Genomic DNA, 20,733 nt, shown 5'->3' on the forward strand with positions numbered 1-20,733 from the left:
GAAAAAAAAGAAAATGGCGTACTTCTAGTTTCATCTCACTTAAAATCCCATCGAACATGGAATATTATTTACTCTAATGGAAAACCAAACTGGGCAAGTCTAAGCTGCAAGAGAGCCATGAGCTGTTAAGTTTGTCCACAGATTTTTGTTGTTGTCTTTGGAGAGGAAAGAATGTGATTACCTCAAAAATGTTATTTGTTTTTCAAGGTGACTTAATCTACACAGGTTGTGAGCAGATGTATCAATGAGTTTTCATCGATTTTTTTTTTTTTTTGTAGTTTAATGTGAACTTGTTTCAGCTCTCTCTGGACTACAACACTGACTCTAATATCATGGATAGATTTTTTTTTTTTTAAAGTACTATAACAATGTTGTAGGTGATTTCCCTTTTTTGTAGGATTATATATTCCATACACTGTGATCTCCCTTTTTGCCATTTAATAGCTGTCCCCAAAACTACATAAACATCATTTACTTACTGCACTACACAACCTATCAAATACTAATAAGCATTATTTTCTTTGGCTGTTTCTCTTGTCTGTCGATTTTGAGCATAATTTATGAAACTGTGTGATGAGGTCATCTTTTCCATTCAGATTAGACAAGTTTCTGAACTACATCCAACTGCACACTGTTTTATAATCCATAAAGTCATAAATCCAGAATGCCTTTCAAAATTCTTATATTTGTTCATTTATGTAATTTTAAAAAGGGCTTGTGCTGTTTTGAAAGATGGTGGTATAGTGCCACCATGTGGCCTTTTTTTTATTAGATATATAGTTGAAAAGCTACTTTTGAGCTCTCCTTTTGTTTTACTAATAATTCATTTTTCAACATTATTATTCAAAAGGCATTTTTAAACAAAGGAGGTCTTCACTGTTTTCACCATTGATGTGACTTTACTTAGCTGTTTAAAGATATTTAGATTGAAGACATATTTCCTAATTTTATCCTCTTAGATTAACTTTGTTAGAAGTATCAGAATTCTGTTGCATTAATGATACATACTTGCATATTTCTTTCTTTTTTTAAAAAATAAATTAATTTATTTTTGGCTGCGTTGGGTCTTCGTTGCTGTGCGCGGGCTTTCTCTAGTTGCGGCGAGCAAGAGCTACTCTTTGTTGCGGTGCGCAGGGTTCTCATTGCAGTGGCTTCTCTTGTTGCGGAGCATGGGCTCTAGGCACGCGGGCTCCAGTAGTTGTGGCACGTGGGCTCAGTAGTTGTGCCTCAGCGGGCTCTAGAGCTTAGGCTCAGTAGTTGTGGCGCACGGGCTTAGCTGCTCCGCGGCATGTGGGATCTTCCTGGACCAGGGCTCGAACCCGTCTTCCCTGCACTGTAAGGCGGATTCTTAACCACTGCGCCACCAGGGAAGCCCATGCTTGCATATTTCTAATTAATAGTTCACCTTACCCTTTTGGAAACAGATGTACACAGGGGTAGGAAGGGACTACTCAGTGGTTATATCTTGTACTACATTTAGGAGCAATGTTTCTGAACAGTTTCAGTCATTTTGACTTATTTTCTCCTCAGACCTGAACCACTGAAAGCTTGATAGGGTTCAGTTGAAGATGAACCGGGGTTTAATTTTTTCCCTGATATTGTTCGTTACCCATTCTATGTGACCTCTACTAGGAGAGGTAATTTGACATAATTCTATGTCAAAAAAAGAATTTTGTTTGGTGAGGGGAAAAATGAGGTTTAGAACAGTTAAATAAATGCCCATTCCAAGTGTAACCTTTAGGTATTTCATAATGTTTCTTATTAATAGTATTTTTTGTAATCTTTGGAGAATGAATTATGAAATTCTTGACTTGGATATTTTAAAGGATACTTTGTGTAATTATTTTTTTGTTGCAATTTCATATTTTCAAGAAGTTGTGTGACAAGTCTCAAGCACTTTATTAAAAATCTGCCCAAGAATAAATTCTACCATAAATAAATCTGTATGTAAATACTGCTGTTGTGTTATTTCGGTGTTAGAAGTCTCAGTAGTTGTGACAGAACAACCTTGGAAATTAGGGAATTGAAGCAAAGTAGATTTCTTGACAGTAAAAAATCAATATCAGAATAGTATTAGCATTTCCTAAAGTTTAATTTTTGTTTTTGAATTAATTTAGCATAAAAATGAAAGAATATGTGAACTAGTTAAGATGGAATATTTAATGGAGTCTGCCTCAAGAATAAAGATTTATCAATTGTTAAAAATTTTAAAATGGTTTTTTCAGATTATTTTTTTTCCACGCTTAATAAATATTCAACTTTGGTAAATAAGTTATAGCACCAGTATATAATATTTAGATACATTACCCTCATTATAATGTATGTCATCTTTTAATACTATAGGCTTCCTTTGAAATAATCTGATTTTAAAATCATCCTTTTAAACTGTCCTTTTTTAATAGAAAAAGTTACGCCGATCACAACATGCTCGCAAGGAAACAGAGTTCTTACGGCTCAAGCGGACCAGACTTGGCTTGGATGACTTTGAGTCTCTGAAAGTTATAGGAAGAGGAGCGTTCGGAGAGGTGTGCTTCTTTTTTAAGTCACTGCTGTTGAACATGTGCATCTTAAGATAGTTCAGAATATGTATTAAAATAGCTCAATATGTATTAAAGTAGTGTAATATATTAAAATAGCTTAATTTCAATAGAATTTCTAAAACACCAGCAACAGCAAACTACAACACTGCTTTCTTTAAAGGAGCCTACCTTTCACTCCGAAACAAATAGTAGTGATTGTTTGACATTTGTGATATGAATTTTTACATTCTAGGTGCGGCTGGTCCAGAAGAAAGATACAGGCCATATCTATGCAATGAAGATATTGAGAAAAGCTGATATGCTTGAAAAAGAGCAGGTATGAGCTCTCTAACACACGTAGCCAAAGGGGTGTCCACTGACTAGGTGTTAGAGCAAGTGCTAAAACTGGGACTTTTAGAAAGAAACCTACACATCTTACTATATCATCTGTAGACTTTTGGTAGCCTGCTTCGTTGTTTCTCAATTCTTATAGTTCAGATTTCTTCCAAATTCATAATCTGATTTACATGTCTAACAAAATACCACAGACTGGATGGCTTAAACAACAGAAGTTTCTTTTCTCACAGTTCTGGAGGCTGGAAGTCCAAGAGCAAGCAGGGTTTGGTTGCTGGTGAGAGCGCTCTTCCTGGCTTGCAGACGGCCGCCTTCTCACCAGGTCCCCACATAGCCTCTCCTTGGTGTGTGCACAGAGAGGGGAGAGTGACTCTCTGGGGTCTCTTCATACAAGAACACTAGCCCTGCCCCTTACGACCTCACTAACCTTCAGTACCTTCTTAGAGGCCCGTCTCCAAACCCAGTCACGCTGGGAGTTAGCACATGACCGTAGGAATTTTCAGGAGGGACAAAAACATTCAGTCTGTAACAGAATACCTTCTTCTCTGAATTCAGTGAAAATAAAGGACAGTTCTCAGCTCTCTCAGTCCCTGTCACCTTTCAAATAAGCAAACCAGTCTCTTGAGAATTTGCTGATTTTACATATTTCCCAAACCTGTAACCACTCCAGTTTTGTACTCCTGGGCTCTCTCCACGTTTCCTGTGACTTGATGCAGTTTATGGGGCGGCCATAAATCTGGAAACATCAATAGTATTATTTCATGCATTCACCTGTATCTCCAGTCTGGGTGAACTCTAAGTGAACATATATGCTAGTGAAGGACTCAACAAGGGTACAGAGAGAGATGGTACCTCTCTGTACCTAATGCTTGATTTCAGTCTCTAGTCCCACCTACAGCTTACTTTGTTATTATAGCAGTATGATGTTGATTTTTATTTAAATATGGCCCACTTTAATTTTCACTGCACTGTTTCACTTTATTTCTATTCCATTTATTCAACAAGTATTTATTACGTGCCTATGATGTGTCAAATATTATTCTACATTCTGGGAGTACAGTGATTAACAGGAGAAACCTGATTCTTGTTCACTGACAGTCGTGGGGAAAATGGGCAGACAGCTACTTGAAATAGTCATTTCTGATGAGTAGTATGAAGACAGATTTTACAAAAGGATAAAGTGATGCAGATGACCTGGCTTTAGGAGAAAGAATGAGATGAGGGAAGGTTCTCTGAGAAGGGAATATTGATGAGAGACTGAATAATTAGAAAGTATGAGATCTAAGGATCTGGTAGAACAAAGATCCAGGGTGCAACTGCAGAGGCCCTGTGGCAAGAATAATCTTGGCCTGCTCAGAGACGGCAGGAAGCCACTGTGGCTGAATTCAGTGAGGGGGAGAGTGGTTGGAGATGAAGGGGGAGAGGGAGGCAGGGACCAGACCACACAGCTTTGCAGGCCATGTGGGTCTTACTCCCAATGCAGTGGGAAGACATGCTCTGCTTAAACAGAGAAGCATCATGTCTGATGGATGTTTTACAAAGATGAATCAATCCCTTTGCTTGCTGGAAGGACAAACAAGAGTTGAAGCAGGGAGAACACTTGAGAGACTGTGTAGCGATTCCAGCCAGGATGTGACTGTGGCTTATACAACAGCAAAGAGGAAAAAAGTCAAACAGATTACATTTCCGTGGAAGAGCCAGCAGGATTTTCTGTGACATACTCTATGTTGGGGGGGTGAGAGGAGAGGTAAGGGGAGTGAAAAGGGAGGGAGGAATCAAGGATAATACCTAGAGTTTTACTTGGGAATGGGATGCCTGATGCTGTCAGTTTCTAATGTAGGAAAGACTGAGGAAGGAACAGGTTTGGTGACACTGGGAATCAAGTGTTCTCTTTGTGGCATATGAAGTTTGAGCTCCCTGTTGGATATCCAAGTAGAGATAATTATGTTGACAGTTGGCTAGAATATGGGGAGAAGTTTGACTAGAAATATAATTTAGGGACTTCCCCAGTGGCACAGTGGTTAAGAATCCGCCTGCCAATGCAGGGGACATGGGTTCGAGCCCTGGTCCAGGAAGATGCCACATGCCACGGAGCAACTAAGCCCGAGCGCCACAACTACTGAGCCTGCGCTCTAGAGCCCACAAGCCACAACTACTGAAGCCCGTGCGCCTAGAGTCCGTGCTCCGCAACAAGAGAAGCCACCGCAATGAGAAGCCCGCACACTGCAACGAAGAGTAGCCCCCGCTCACCGCAACTAGAGAAAGCCTGCACGCAGCAACGAAGACCCAACACAGCCAAAAATAAATAAATAAATAAATGAATAAATTTTAAAAAAAGAAATATAATTTAGAAGTAATCAATAGATTGATAGTATTTAAAGTAATGGGACAGATGAAGTTGCCTAGGGAACAAATATAGCGAAGACAAGAGGGCCTGGATCCAAGCCCTTAGGGAACACTAGGCAGAGGAGAATCCAGGAAAGGAGACTAAGAGGGGACATCTGCTCAGTTAAGGGAGACCCTAGGAGAACATGGTGTTACGGGAGCCAGCAGAAGGAAGCATTCAAAGGAGAAGGTGAATGGTCACGTATGTTGAAGGCTGCTAAGAGAGGGGGCAAGAGGAAGACAGGCCACTGGGTGTCACTGTTGGAGATTCTGAATAACTTGGGAAGGACAGCTCCAGTGGATTGGAGTGCCTAAGTGGAATAGTGGGAAAGAAAATGGGAAGCAAGAAGTGGAGAACGTGAGTATAGGTAAGTCTTTCACTTAAAGCGGAACAAAGAACAGTTTGGTAAAGAATGTTGGTTTCTTTGTTGTTGTTGTTAAGGCACTGCCTTTGGAAGAATCCATTAGAGAGAGAAAAATTGAAGATGCAGGAGAGAGAAGGCAGATAATTACGGGAGTACCCAGATGACAGAGAAGTTGATTTTTGATAGGAGCTGGGACATTACGACAGGGAGGAAAAGCAGAGAAAGTAGGAACAAACGCAGGGTGGTTGATCTGGCGTGCCAGGTTCCTCCTGAGTGCAAATAAGGGAGGTCATCAGCAGGAGGAAAGGAGGGGTAGGTAGCTTGCTGGACGTGTAAGCGGAGAGAAGTTGTGAAACAGTCACAACTATTGACTTGAAGTGTGGGAAAGCAGACTTGCAGTTGAATGTCCCTTGAGATTTTCAGTCGTGAACGTAAAGTGAAACCACTTGGTATCGTTGGGTGATTTTTCTCTGGTAATACTTAGTTGCTCTGGGGCAGGTACAGAATAGGCAGAAATTTGGGCCTAACTAGGGTTGGTATTTTGCCAGGCAAATACAGCAGAGGGAGAGGAGGACAAGGGAGTTGAAGCTGTTTGCAAAAGAGTGACTATAATGATGGAACCAAGGCCGGGTAGAGAAAGAAATGAGGTTCTGAGGAGAGTAACAGAGAAAAAGTGGTGTAGGGTCCATGGAATGGAGATTGAAGTACAAGAATAAGACACCTGGGAGGATAAAAGGTGGGGATCAGAAACAGAGTTCCTTAAAGTGGAGATTTTAGAGGGAGGGCAGTTATTGGTTATGAAAAGGACAAGAAGATTACCATGGGTGGCTGAGGTGCAGTGGAGGAAAAGATCACTGGAGGTGAGGGAGAATGCAGGAGCTGTGCAGATGGGGTATTTGGTGGTTCGTCCTTATGGATCTTGAAATTCACCCATGACTAGAAAGGATGGAAAGGAAGCTGGTGAGCCATGAGCTGAAGTCATGAATGACTGAGGGGGTTGACCAGGAGGAAGGATGACAGCTACGGCGCCTGACAGCATGCCCGCAGAGGAGCTGGGCATGAGGAAAGTATCAGTGGTTCAGAAGCAGCTAGGATGAGCAGGAAACCAAGAAACACGAGAGAGAAGGCAGGTCATTCCTGACAACTCACTCTGCAGGAAGACGGGACTCTCCATGGACAGCCTGATTTCAGTTAGGATGAGAAGGTGACAGGAACAGAGATGAGGTGACAGGGGTTCTGTTGAACACAGGCTGATTCCAGGGGGAAGCGGTTCGGAAGACAAGGAAGGTCGAGATACTGAGCTGTGTTAGAGAATTGCAGACAATGATGGGAATAAGTGTCTGTGTCAAGATGTTGATCCTCAGAGATGAGGACATAAACAGGCATCTTCTAACTAAGCCATATGGGATTAGTCCTGGGCTGGGTTTTAGAGGAAGAACAAAAGGCAGCAGTTAGTTCCAGCTGTAGTCTTTAGTTACTGGCCACGTGTGGGTACTGGGCACTTCAGTGTAGCTAGTCTGAATTGAGATGTGCTGTGAATGGAAAATGCTCAGCAAATTTTGAAGATTTGGTGCAAAAAAAAAAAAAAGTGTAAAATATCTCAATTTTTATATTGATTATATACTGAAATTACAACACTTTAGATATATGGGTATTACAGAAACTATATTGTTAAAAATAATTTCACCCATTTCTTTTTACTTTTTGTGTGGCTACTAGAAAACTTAAAATGATGTACGTGGCTTACATTTGTTTCTATTGGACAGCCCTGGTCTAGAATATTTTGCGGGAGAATCTCGCTGGAGTCCAACATCAAGTCTGTTTTGCACTTTGGGGTTGTTTTTTCCCCTATATAAATTAATCTGCTTTTGTCACCATTGAATTTCATTTTAGAAAACCTTTTCTCCACTCAATTCTAATATGTCATTATTTTAAGTTTTTATCACATTTACTTGAATGCTAACCACTCTGCAAAATTAAGTAGCAACTTTTCTCCCCACTATTGTGGTACTGGATTACTGTGCATGATACTTCCTATACTTTAGAAACATAGGCTCATTTTTGAAAACATATCCTGTAATCTGGCTTTAAGATACTTAAAAATAATCAAGCCAGGTTTATCCTGACAACCACAGAGGCAACACCAAAAGTTTGTTTTTCCTTTACCATCTTAAAATGCTTTGTAAAGGGCAATAGGTAAGAATTTTGGTATCATTTTTCACTTTATGAAACAGGTCCAGAGAGATTTTAAGGATTTTGATGCCAGAAAACAAGTTTTTAGATTTTTTTTTTTTGCGTTATGCGGGCCTCTCACTGCTGTGGCCTCTCCCGTTGCGGAGCACAGGCTCCGGACGCGCAGGCTCAGCGGCCATGGCTCACAGGCCCAGCCATTCCGCGGCATGTGGGATCTTCCCGGACTGGGGCACGAACCCGTGTCCCCTGCATTGGCAGGCGGACTCTCAACCCCTGCGCCACCAGGGAAGCCCAAGTTTTTAGTTTTTAACGTTTATTCTTGTGCTTTGATTTTGATCTCAGAGCATTTACTGTATCAGATCATAATACAATAATCCCAGATAATTTAAGCAGATCATGTTTTGTTGTCATGAAAAGGTTTACAAAATCTGTGTTCTTGTGTGCTTTAGGTCAGAGTTCATAATGATGCACAATGAAAACAGCAAACGCATAACATCAAATCCTATTGTTAATTAATCTTTGAAGAAAGAATGTATAACTATATCAGTGGAAAAGCATCTGAAAGTTGATTATACCAACCCCACAAATCACTCCGTTTATAAAATTTTTCAGTCTATTGTTCATGTAATAGTAGCTCTAGTAATTATGTGTCTGACAGAAGTAAGGAGCAAAATCCCAAAAAGTTATATAATGATTTGCTGTAGATGTTTATAAATATTATAAAAGTTCATTGTAACAAAATGATATAAAATTATTATAAATGTTTCTCCTTAAAAAAACAACCTAATGGTTAAAGACCAAGTCAGTCCCTTTTTTGGACTAGTAAGAGTTAAAAATAGTTTGCTAAGGACCCAGACTTTGTCATACCCATCTATAGGGCATTGCTTACTACTTTTAACTTTTAAAAGTCAGAGCCTAAATTTACATGACAAAGCCAAGATCCCTGGCTAGGTGGAGATTCTGGTTAGAAAAATTTTAGACTAATCATTTTTCTACTTCAAAGGCCTCAGCTTCCCCTTGTGATCCCACCTTTTCAGGCCTAAAGATACCAGCTAAAAATAAACTATTTCCTGAGCTTCTCCAAATTTACTGAGAATATGATAATTGTTAAGAAGTAAGCTTGGAAAATATGTAATGTGTTACAATTATTTTTTCAAAATACATTCTTCCAGGTGGCCCATATCCGAGCAGAAAGAGATATTTTAGTAGAAGCAGATGGTGCCTGGGTGGTGAAGATGTTTTACAGTTTTCAAGATAAGAGGAACCTTTATCTAATCATGGAATTTCTTCCTGGAGGTAAAAGCAAACAATAGCAATGACAGACTGACACAAGCACATTGTTATATGTAATTATAGTTTTTTTATTAGATTTACTTTTATATCCCTAGCTCTGAGGTTTTACACAGTCAGTCATGATTTTCTAATAGTTCCTCCCACAATAATGCTAATTTGGACCACAAATCAGATTATTTTGAAGAAATGATAAAGTTGGCACATTTTAAATATTATCATTCTGTGTTCACTGTATATAATTATTTAGATCTTTACAAGTCTGGAGTTAAGAACAAGTCACTAAAGAAGAAGACAAACAACCCCGTGGGCAAATGGTAGGCAGTGTACACAAGAAAACTCTGGTTAGTCCACAGATAGATAGGAAAATGTTCAACTTCACCCATATTCAGGGAAATGCAAATTAAAACAAGAATGAGATTCCATTTCACACTCATCTGATTAGTAAAAACACTGAAAGTCTGATGGGGCTGTGGGAAATGGGCCTCTCATCTGTGCGAAGGAATCTCTAACCCTTCCAGAGAGCAGTTCAGAGATACCAGCAAAGCTGAAAATGCACGTGCGCAAGAGGCCTGTAAGAGGATGCTCGTTGCAGCAGTGTCGTAATAGTGAAAAACTAGACACAAGATTAATGTCCATCAGTAGAAGAATCGATAAATAAAATGTGGCATAATTGTGTGATGAAATGTTTCACAGTAGTGAAAAGTCAGGAGCTCTATTTCAACAGTAGGATCTCAGAAACAAAGCAGAATAATAAGGCAAGCTGTGGAATTATGTACAGTTGATATTACTTATGTAATTTTTAAAAACATACAAAAGACGGTAAATTCATGGATTAATATATATGTATATGAAAACATACTTCAGAAATAAGCTGGAAGAATGCACACCAAACCAAATCCATGATAATGGCTACTCAGCAAAAAGGGAAAGGGGAATAGAATGGGAATGGAGGACAAAGAGCCTGCATGGTATTTTTTTTTTTTTTAAGACTTGAAGCATCATGAAAAAATAACAACAATTGTCAATTCTGAGTTGTAAATTCACCAGTGTTTATTCTTTGCCCCTTGTAAAAGAGCAAGATTTCTTGAAAACAAAAAAATGTCTAGAAGTGACCCTTTTGGTGGGATGATGACCTATTTTTGTTGGCCCAGAGAGTACTGAGTGTTTTTGAAACCTGAATTTGAAAGAATATATCCCATTTCCAGGTGTGCTTACACTGATTCATTCTCACATTTTGACATATTTTCCTCAGCCACTTATTCTGGATGTTGAGTGGTAGATATTACTTCTTTATCACCTCTGCTCTGATTTGATTTCACATACTTTCTACCTTGAAACCATTAAATGTCATGAAACTTTTCCTTATGCAGTGACACTTTTTTTATTGGGCCCTAGAGATGGTAGGAGGTACACTGGGTAGATCATAAAGTGCAAACATCAGGCATATGTTGTATATTACAAAGAAATCTTTTATAAGGCATTCCCCTTTTTGAGGCATTTCTAACACATGGTACTTATTCTCATTTAATTAGGCGACATGATGACATTGCTAATGAAGAAAGATACTTTGACGGAAGAGGAAACACAGTTCTACATTTCAGAGACTGTTTTGGCAATAGATGCGATCCACCAGTTGGGTTTCATCCATCGGGACATTAAACCAGACAACCTCTTATTGGATGCCAAGGCATGTGAATAAAGTGAATTATTAGGTTGCTGATTATTTTATGAAGTAATAGAGGTGATTTTGTGATTGGAAATGGGCAACTGCAATTTATATTATTGCTAACCTACATTATTTCATAGACTGATACGGTAGGAGAGAGCTGTGAAGTGAAATGACATCAAGGGAAAACTGGCTGTCTTTTTATCATCTTCCATTTTCTACTCCTTAAAATAATCATCATCAAATATTGATAATTTTACATTTCACCTGTATGAATTCTAAGCTAAGAATTTTTATGATTGCATTTAGAAGAGTTTGTGGGGTTTTTTGGGTTTTTTTTTTTGCGGTACGCGGGCCTCTCACTGTTGTGGCCTCTCCCCTTGCGGAGCGCAGGCTCCGGACGCACAGGCTCAGCGACCATGGCTCACAGGCCCAGCCCCTCCGTGGCATGTGGGATCTTCCCGGACCGGGGCACGAACCCGCGCCCCCTGCATCGGCAGGCGGACTCTCAACCACTGCGCCACCAGGGAAGCCCATTTAGAAGAGTTTTTAATGAGGCTTTTGTCTCTAAGTTAATAAAACCTATTGATTTTACTAGGTTTTGTCTTTCTTCTTTTTTTCCTTAGGGTCACGTAAAATTATCTGATTTTGGTTTGTGCACGGGATTAAAGAAGGCTCATAGGACTGAATTCTACAGAAATCTTACACACAACCCACCAAGTGACTTCTGTAAGTTTGATTTTTGGGGGTTAAAGTAGTACAGCTGGTTTAATGCAGGACTGTTGAGAACTGAAGCTTCTCTCCTTCTCCTCACCCCTTAAACCAACGTATTTTCAATGGATATGTGTGAATTTGTTTTCTGGTAAGAGTTTTTCCCTCGTAATTACAATTCTGTCTTGTTGAAATTAGCATTCCAGAACATGAACTCAAAGAGGAAAGCAGAAACATGGAAGAAGAACAGGAGACAACTGGTGAGTTGAAGGCAGAAGTTTGTGCCCTGGTCCTAAACTCTCACTTGGTATTTGCTTGGTAATTTGGAGCTTCACAATGATTAGTTCTTACTTCATAGCAATGATAGAGCTTGTTCCGGGATCATAGAGTTTTCTTAGTTTCTCTGTAACATTTCCCTGCCTGTAAAGGAAAATGCTGATTTTTACTTTATGATTTCACTTCAGAATATTTTACCAAGCATATCTATAGTTAGTTAATCTGTCTGTTTACGAGTGCATTCTCTATAAAACTCACCGAGATGAGTGTAAATTGTAGTAAATGCCATATGATTTTCATGTTTCCATTTTCCCTACCTGTCCTGATGCAACAAACGTCAATCAGCATAAGTAAGGTTATTGTGTGCTTCTAAGAACTTCATAGAGAAAGTAAACAGAAAGTTTGGCACGTTAACAGTGTTACAATAAAATAGATAAAATAAAATTGGAAAGCAGACTTTACTGCAGATAAACTTAATGACTGCTTTAATGTGGAACGACACTGTCTATTTTTAACCCCACACGATTCCTCCTCCATTACTCACCAAATATTAGAATCATTTGCCCCTTTTCCTCTTTCCCTTTATCCTCTTAACTAGGTCCATGAACATTGTCAAGGTTAGGAATGTGCCTTTTGACTTTAATTTCCTAACTTCTTGTACGACAGCCTGGTACATATCGACACTCTGTAAATATTTGTTAAATTCAACCAAGTGATGAAGAGAAACTCAATTCAGCAGTCCCTCAGGAAGGTAAATAGACTGAAAGGCAAGAGTCTGATACCCTCTCAAAGCAAATAAAATGACCTTTGCATTATTGAGCTCATTCTCTCATTAGCCCAAGTAAACTCTTTGTGCTTGTAAAACATTTTGGTGTTTTTATAAGTTTTTTAAAATGTTTTGAGCTATGCATTAATGACAGAATCTTCCTTCTACTTTTAAATGTGTCACTTTTAGATCAGATTTTACAATTGAGAAAAGAATTGTAGTATTTCCTACTTTTAAAGGGAAAAATGAATACCGCCTAAGGCTATGGTGGGAATTCTGTACCCCCTGATTACAGAATATTCACACTGATTACTCATGTGCAGGTTTTATTATTCTTGTGACCATCGTGACTTACATCAGTGTTTCCCAGTGAAGAAACAGAGGGGACTCTTGGTATTTGGGGCAGGAAATTCTTTTAGAACCTGTATCCCCTGCCCACTCTATGCCAATCATAAACGGCATTGCTTTCTAATGGATCAGCAGTGCCCTGGAAATGAGTTTATAATGAAAATACGTGACGTTTTTATAGTAGGCTGTAGTTTACAAACACATTCCTTCGCTTGTTTCGTCCTCGTATCCACTCTGTTAGGGCAGGTATTATTACTCCAATTTTATGTGAGCAGAAGCTGAGGCTCAGAAAGGTTGAATAACTTGCCTGAGAGCACATTACTAGTGAGTGGGGAAGCCAGGCTCACTGGGCACAAGCTTTTTATTCTTTTTGGAATGGATTTAGGGCTAAATACATAAATAACGTTGTTGAGCTCTTTGGGGGACAGAAATCATGTCTTAAATAACAAATTATCTGACTCAGTGCCTATCACCAAGCCTTATACATGATAAACACGCAAAACAAGTATTAAATGAAAAATTAACTTCTGTATATATTGTTTTTTCCAGTAGTGGGCCATACTTGGATCTTTAAAGAAATCTATATTGAGAACACTGATTTGACAAGCTGTTCCTTTGCAGGCATATTCCACAGTGGGGACACCAGATTACATTGCTCCAGAAGTGTTCATGCAGACGGGGTACAACAAATTGTGTGACTGGTGGTCTTTGGGAGTAATTATGTATGAAATGCTAATAGGTATGTTTTATCATTCATTTATGTTCATACCATATAAATTTCCTTGAGTGCCACTGATGAACATATTGTAGATATTATGGGCTGAAACATCTGAACTCTTTAAGCTGATTTCTGACATCCGCCAATGTTAAATACACACTGATAAATATCAGTGAGCTCTCCAGGGATCCTCTGTCAGGAAGGGGGCATTTAACTGGAACTCCCGTGTATCAAAATTGTGTCTGCATGGCCTTTTAGGTAAAAGAGGGGCAATGCTTTAAATCCTTTATTTTATTGACCTTATTAGCAATTTTATTATAAATGGCTGAATGGTGGTATTTTTTATCGTTAAGCAGAGCACCCAGGGCTATTTTGTTTTTTGTGACACACATATAATAGGTATAGCATATTTGATCACAAAAGCTCATGAAACTTGTTTTCTCTGATACGTAGGATATCCACCTTTCTGCTCTGAAACACCTCAAGAAACATATAGGAAAGTGATGAACTGGAAAGAAACTCTGGTATTTCCTCCAGAGGTGCCTATATCTGAAAAAGCCAAGGACTTAATTCTTAGGTTAGTAGTTAAATCCCTAGAAGAGTTTGTGGTATCTTAAAACTTCACAGGGACCTAAAAGACTAAATTGCCTGTTTCAGCTTTGTGGGAGGAAAAAGACTATCACTGATCTATACAGTCAAAGGCATCAGTAAAGAAAAGGTGTTTTTTAAAAATGAAGACTCTTAAAAGGAATGATGCAGGAAAAAAAGTCAGAGTTAAGAAGAGGGAAGAGGCCTTGTATTATTTCAAAGGTCACTCCTGTTAAAATACAATGACCTGGGCTTCCCTGGTGGCGCAGTGGTTGAGAGTCCGCCTACCGATGCAGGGGACACGGGTTCGTGCCCCGGTCTGGAAAGATCCCACATGCCGCGGAGCGGCTGGGCCCGTGAGCCATGGCCGCTGGGCCTGCACGTCTGGAGCCTGTGCTCCGCAACGGGAGAGGCCACAACAGTGAGAGGCCCGCGTACCGCAAAAAAAAAAAAAAATACAATGACCATATCCCTATTCCCTAAAGAGAAAGGGAAAATAAATTCTTAGTAGCAGTTCATATCACAAAAGTCTCTATATGAAACCTTTTCTAAGCACAAGAGTCCACTCTGTTTCTCAACTAAGATGGAAGTGTTTAGCCTCTGTTGTAAATGGCTGGAAGGAATATAAATTGGGCAACCCATGGGAACAGCCAGTTGGCAGCATATTATACAAAATCTTCAACTGTCTATGACCTTTGAGCCAGCAATGCTACTTCTAGGAATTTCGCATATGCAGATAATCAGATGTGTGTAAAGGTTTAGGTACAGTATGTTATCTTGATATTGCTTTTAGTAATGAAAAATTGAAAACCTTCTAAATGTTCAACAATAGTGAACTGGCTAAATAAATTGTAGTGTTTCCATGTGTAAATTTTAGAAAATGAAGTTATAGAAAAATATTTAATGACTTTGAGAAATGTTCTAAGTGAAAAAAATAGTCCTAAAATGGTAACTACTTATTAACACAATATTTTAAAAATTATATTAAAAGACTAGAAGGAAATGGCTTCAGTGTTTATAGTAGTTATGTCTGAGTAGTGCAATTATAGATGATTTCTATTTTTTTTCCCACATCTCCCACAATAGAGTTAACTTCAGTAAACAGAAAAAAAGATGAAATGTTTGAAATCATGCAAATAGACTTTAGATGTAATCTGCATATGATAATTTCTCTGTCTCCGTTTTCCAGGTTTTGTATTGATTCTGAAAATAGAATTGGGAATAGTGGAGTAGAAGAAATAAAAAGTCATCCTTTTTTTGAAGGTGTAGATTGGGGGCACATCAGGTATGTTTATAGGCTTTGAGTGGGAGAGGTCTGAGTAAAAACTTTTCTACTAGATTTGGTGATTAATTTTTCTTTGATTCTGCTAGATTAAATACAAGAAGTAGCACTGTGATAATGTGATAAATCAGTGTTCTCTGGATTATATAAATGAGTGAGACTATAGTGGCTATAGCTAAATGACTCATTTTATCTAATGTCCACTTTAAGGAAAAAGCACATATTGTGCCCCTGTTTAGATTTTGATATTCAGAGTTACATGACGGAGACTGTTGGCACAACAAAGATATAATTACATTTGACTCTATAACCCCTCATTTTTGTCCTCTAATTAATATACCATACTGTGTCTCCTTCATTAATTTGTAAGAATATATAGTCCCTCTTTTGAACATTGTGGGGAAAGTTAAATAATGCAAGTAACTTTTACGAATTTGCTTACAGTTGTTCGTTGTGAGCATTGGCGTTTATTCAGTCTGTGGCCAAACCACCTTCAGTGGCTCTGGTCTATTCCTCAGACAGCAACAGTGTAGAAACAAGTCTGATCGTGCCGTTTTCTTCCTTCTCTTTGCACTTAGAATAAAACTAAGGATCCTTAACTGCTTTTCAGGATCGTAGGATGTGGCTCTTGCTTCATCTGTACAAGCTGCATCTTGTATGGTCTTTCCCACTTCTCCCACCCCAGGGTTTTGTCATTTGCTCTTCATTCTGACGAAAATGCTCCTCACCTCCCTGCCCCTGCCCTTGCCCTGCCTAGCCAGCCCCTTTTCACCTTCAAGACAGTCTGTGTGTCCCTTCACTGGAGATCTTCACTGGAGCTTCTATGATATGCTAGGCACTCTACCTGATTATAGCCAATTTGGGGGGATCATTTATTGTATGTCCAGCACTGTTCTAAGTGCTTTAGATGCATTTCTCATCTTATCCTCATAATAAACCTGTCACAGAGAATTAATTTGCCTGCAGTGCCTCAGCTAGTGAATGATCTAGCTAGAACTGCTAACTAGAACTAGACCCAGGCAGTTTGATTCTAGAGTCCTGACTCTTCCCTGCTACACTGTATTATACTGTCTATACAACACCTCATTGAGCAGAACTATGATTCCCCCCCGTTACAGTTGGAAGGATGCTTAGAGACTACCAGTCCAGTCTCCTGGTTTTATATTAGGGAACAGTCGCAGTACCTAAGGTCATCCTGCTAAGTAATGACAAGAGATTAGATCTCAGGGCACCAGGGTCTATGCTTCTTTACACTAAACTGATGTAAATTTATTACGTTAGTACATTAAGCATAAATAGGTTAGAATAATTCTGGGGAAAATATATACATGCTCTTACAGAATTCTGTAAACTTATCACCTAATAGATCCAATAAGTAGTTGTTAAAAAAATAGAAGCAATAAAAATTGATAAATTCTTTTAACTATTTTTAGCATGATAAGAAGGTATTTTCATGACTTAGTATTTTTTTAACCTAATGTCCCTGATCCCCTTAACATTTATATGACTGAGAAGTGGTTTGGATTCAGATTTCATCACAAATGTGTAGTCCCTTCACTCTTTGAGCCCCTTATTTTCCTAAATGACTTGATTTACGGATCCTCTACTAGAAGAATTCTATTCCTGAATTAATTAGGTAGGATCCAGTCCCCACAATATCTAGAGTACTTTATATAATGATAAAGTTCTTTAAATAAAATCTTTTCTGCTTTCCCTTTCATTAACTCTTATTTTTCCTCTTTAAAAAGACAGCATGAGAAAGTCTTGGTACAAAGAAATAAAAATTCCAAGTAAATGATAATATTTTAATAAAAAAATTATACTCATCTATGAAATCCACTTAACTACAGGTGTTTTCAAATCCATAATAAATTTCCTTGGCTCTTCTAATATCTATAGAACAGCATGCAGAATTTGCAGGCAGGATTATGTTTTGGAAAACTGAGTTCAAGAAAACTTACCATGGTTACTCAATACCTTTTTATAGGGAAAGGCCAGCAGCAATCCCTATAGAAATCAAAAGCATTGATGATACATCCAATTTTGATGACTTTCCTGAATCTGATATTTTACAACCAGGTAGGACAATCTACAACACAATTAACACTATTAAAAGTCTCTGAAGATGATGACATTTTCATTAATGAAATCCCTTTGCTCTTCGTTAACTTTTCTATCTTCCTAGTGCCAAACACCACAGAACCGGACTACAAATCCAAAGACTGGGTTTTTCTCAATTATACCTATAAAAGGTTTGAAGGGTTGACTCAGCGTGGCTCTATCCCCACCTACATGAAAGCTGGGAAATTATGAATGAAGATCACATTCGCTCACAACCCAGAGAACTCAGGTAGCTGCATCACCAGGCTTGCTTGGCGTAGATAACAGTACACTGAAATACTCCCGAAGATGGTGGTGCTTCTGACTACAAGAGGAAATTCTACAGGATTAGGATTTCTAAGACTACTACAGGAATTGGTTGGCAGTGCCAGCTGGCTTTTTTTTTTTTTTAATATTTTATTATTTTTGTTAACTTTATTATATGAAGGTACTGGAATAAAAGAAATGTACATCCCTTTCTAACTGCACTGCCTACATGCGTATTAAGGTCCATTCTGCCTGTGTGTGCTGTGGCTTTGTACTGTAACACCTCTAATCAATTCAGGAGCAACATACGTCATTTAAAGCAACATAGGCTAACCTGTAGGTAACACTGCAGTATTGCTATTTTACTGCAAACCTTATGGGTCTAGATAATCAATAAAAGCCATTAGAACACTTGCCCTATTGGTTTGGACATGTACAGAATATATATGAAGACAAATTCCGTAATGGTTTTAAGACATTTTAAAAAGGAAATACACTGGTTATTTAAAAAATAGAATTTATCATCATGTTATTGCACAAACTCCACAGTAGGGAGTGACAAGTTTATAATGAGGAAGTTTTAACACCTTCACTCAAGCACTCCACTAATATATTTACTTTGCATTCAGAAATACTGATGACCTTTATATACGTAGTCTGTATACTCGTAGGGAGATGTACTGTATTATATAAAATGTAAAGTTGCTTTTCTTGTGACAAGAGGACTTCTTTTTTAACAAGAGGACATGGCATTATTTTAATTTGATTATGGTGAGTTGAATTTAAGAAATGACCATGAGGGCTGCTTGTAGAGAACTAGTGTATTTTTATTAAACTATTTTTTTAAACGTCAGACTTCTGATCATGTAAATGGACTTGTAGAGAACAAAGAGCTATTTACTTTGGTTTTCTAGAAAGTTGTTACATATCATGGCTGGTTAACTTTTCTTTCTTTTGATGAAAATTTTTCCTTTGATAGTACTTGTATTATTGTGCCATTATTTTCTTATACTCCAAATGTACCAAAGATCCTGAACAGAGTGGATGTTCACAACTGAGGAGAATTCTGCTGTCCTGTGGGAATGCTGTCTTCAGATCTTTGATAGAGGCCAGCTCATTCAAGGGCAATATTGTTCATGTTTAGCTACATCACTGTGGCTAATGTAAATGGAATTAAGGAAGTAAATGAAGGCCGGTGGGTTGTGATTAGAGAATAGGCGTGATGATGTCAGCAGCAAATTCTTTGGGTATTTCCCTAAGAATGGAATAGTCTTTTCTAGCTCAACATTTTAATTTTAAAATGACTCTCCGAGGTTTTGGTTTCATCAGTAGTAGTGGAGAAGTAATACTTTATCAAAGAATGGCCTAATGTTTGTCTTAACTGTTAACTGGTGGAATTTTTTTAGATACAACAGTTATCACTATTACAAATGATCTGTGATCAGAATCTAAAATGATAATTTATTTGTACGGATGTTCTTCTTAGTGGGGAAGAATTGCATAGGATCATTATGCAAATCTACAAAAGATTTTATAAATGTCGCTGCTTGCTGGGGAACTCCACAGTGTTTTAATAAGGTCATTCTAGGTTTTTTTCCTGCCCTGTTCACTCCTTCCCTTCCCTCCCTTTCCTTCCTCTCCCTTTCCCTCACCCCACTCTTTCCTAGTATTTGTTTGATACTTGTTATGTGTTCATCTAATAGTTCATCTCCATTTTTCTTATTTGGATCATCTCTCATCTAGGAGAGAGAACTATTAAAATCCTGGGGTTATCTCAATTTGACTAACTCTGGTTTTTCTAATTATAACTGCCTCTAATTGTAAAAAATCTTTAACTTACGTTTAGTTTTATGAGATTTTTCTCAAACACCCGCCCCCCATTTTAAAAAAGGATGTTTTGCTAGTGTGATAGTGAATGGGTAAGATATGGGGAAATTGCAACATTCTCTGGCTCTAATATGGTGACTCTTCTAGTATAAAAAAATTCATTAATTCAAGTTGGAGAGAGAGATTGATATAAAGGAGCTGAGTTTACCTTTTAATTGAATAAGAATAGAGCATTTTAGTTTCCATCTCCTTCATTCTTAATAATAGGAAGAACTTGGGAACAGTTATGGTTTCTTGGCAGTGGAAGGGCAGTTAGGGAAAATTTACCTTGTTTAGAGTCTCATTTTTCCCTGGAGTTAACAGAGTGATTCATAATCTTTGGGGTTTCCTCCTCATCAAAAGCATTTCTTAAGTGCCTATCTAGAAGCAATTGAAGACTGTATCTGCCCTTTGGAAGCTAAGAATTTGATTCATGATGCAAATTACCTAGATGATTTGCGAAGTACCCTTGAGATTGAATTTTCTCTATTATATACTTCCCATATTTCAGGTGAACCATTTAAATGACAAAACCCTATCTAATCAACTGAGCATAATGACATTTTCTTTAAATTAGACTCTATTTTGAATTAAAGAGTTTTGTTATAAACTGTGTGTTCTTGGTTTTTCTAAGTATATAGAAAGCTTGTATAATTCAGATTTATTGATTTCCTGATTTAATGTAGACTTTGACTTTTTTTATTAAAAAAACCTTTATATTAAAGCAAGTTATGTTATTTTTCTTTTATGCTTTTCTTATTAACATAGCTTTAAATCTTTAAATTTATTGAAGCATAGTACAATCTGAGAATAGGGAATTTCTTATAAGTCAACCTCTTCTGAATGGAATATATATATGATTTAATAAGCTATTAGTTGAAAGGAAAATAAGTGTGGAATATTCAAAACTTTCTTTGGTTGCTAAGGCTCAAGATAGGATTTCATTTATTTCTATAATAACATACTTTTTCTGTTTTTTTAAACGCCTGTTATCTTTGTATAAATCTGTATATCTCAAAACATTTTTAAGTACATT

At 37.9% G+C, this 20,733-nt stretch overlaps 1 protein-coding gene across 2 annotated transcripts in view; it reads left to right on the plus strand.

The window, feature by feature from the left end:
- The window catches only part of STK38L (serine/threonine kinase 38 like), an 82,377-nt gene extending 61,956 nt beyond the window's left edge, over positions 1 to 20,421 (plus strand). For both annotated transcript variants that reach the window (XM_033430204.2, XM_049694223.1), the window contains exons 4-14: positions 2,403 to 2,525; positions 2,773 to 2,856; positions 8,989 to 9,112; positions 10,642 to 10,796; positions 11,402 to 11,504; positions 11,685 to 11,746; positions 13,498 to 13,615; positions 14,048 to 14,171; positions 15,372 to 15,467; positions 17,452 to 17,543; positions 17,650 to 20,421. In XM_033430204.2, coding sequence (XP_033286095.1) covers positions 2,403 to 2,525; positions 2,773 to 2,856; positions 8,989 to 9,112; positions 10,642 to 10,796; positions 11,402 to 11,504; positions 11,685 to 11,746; positions 13,498 to 13,615; positions 14,048 to 14,171; positions 15,372 to 15,467; positions 17,452 to 17,543; positions 17,650 to 17,777 — 1,209 coding nt within the window. In that variant the 3' untranslated portion in view covers positions 17,778 to 20,421. The remainder of the gene's footprint in view (positions 1 to 2,402; positions 2,526 to 2,772; positions 2,857 to 8,988; positions 9,113 to 10,641; positions 10,797 to 11,401; positions 11,505 to 11,684; positions 11,747 to 13,497; positions 13,616 to 14,047; positions 14,172 to 15,371; positions 15,468 to 17,451; positions 17,544 to 17,649) is intronic.
- Positions 20,422 to 20,733: the final 312 nt, after the last annotated feature.

This window comes from Orcinus orca, chromosome 11, assembly GCF_937001465.1.
Source record: "Orcinus orca chromosome 11, mOrcOrc1.1, whole genome shotgun sequence".
NCBI lineage: Eukaryota > Metazoa > Chordata > Mammalia > Artiodactyla > Delphinidae > Orcinus > Orcinus orca.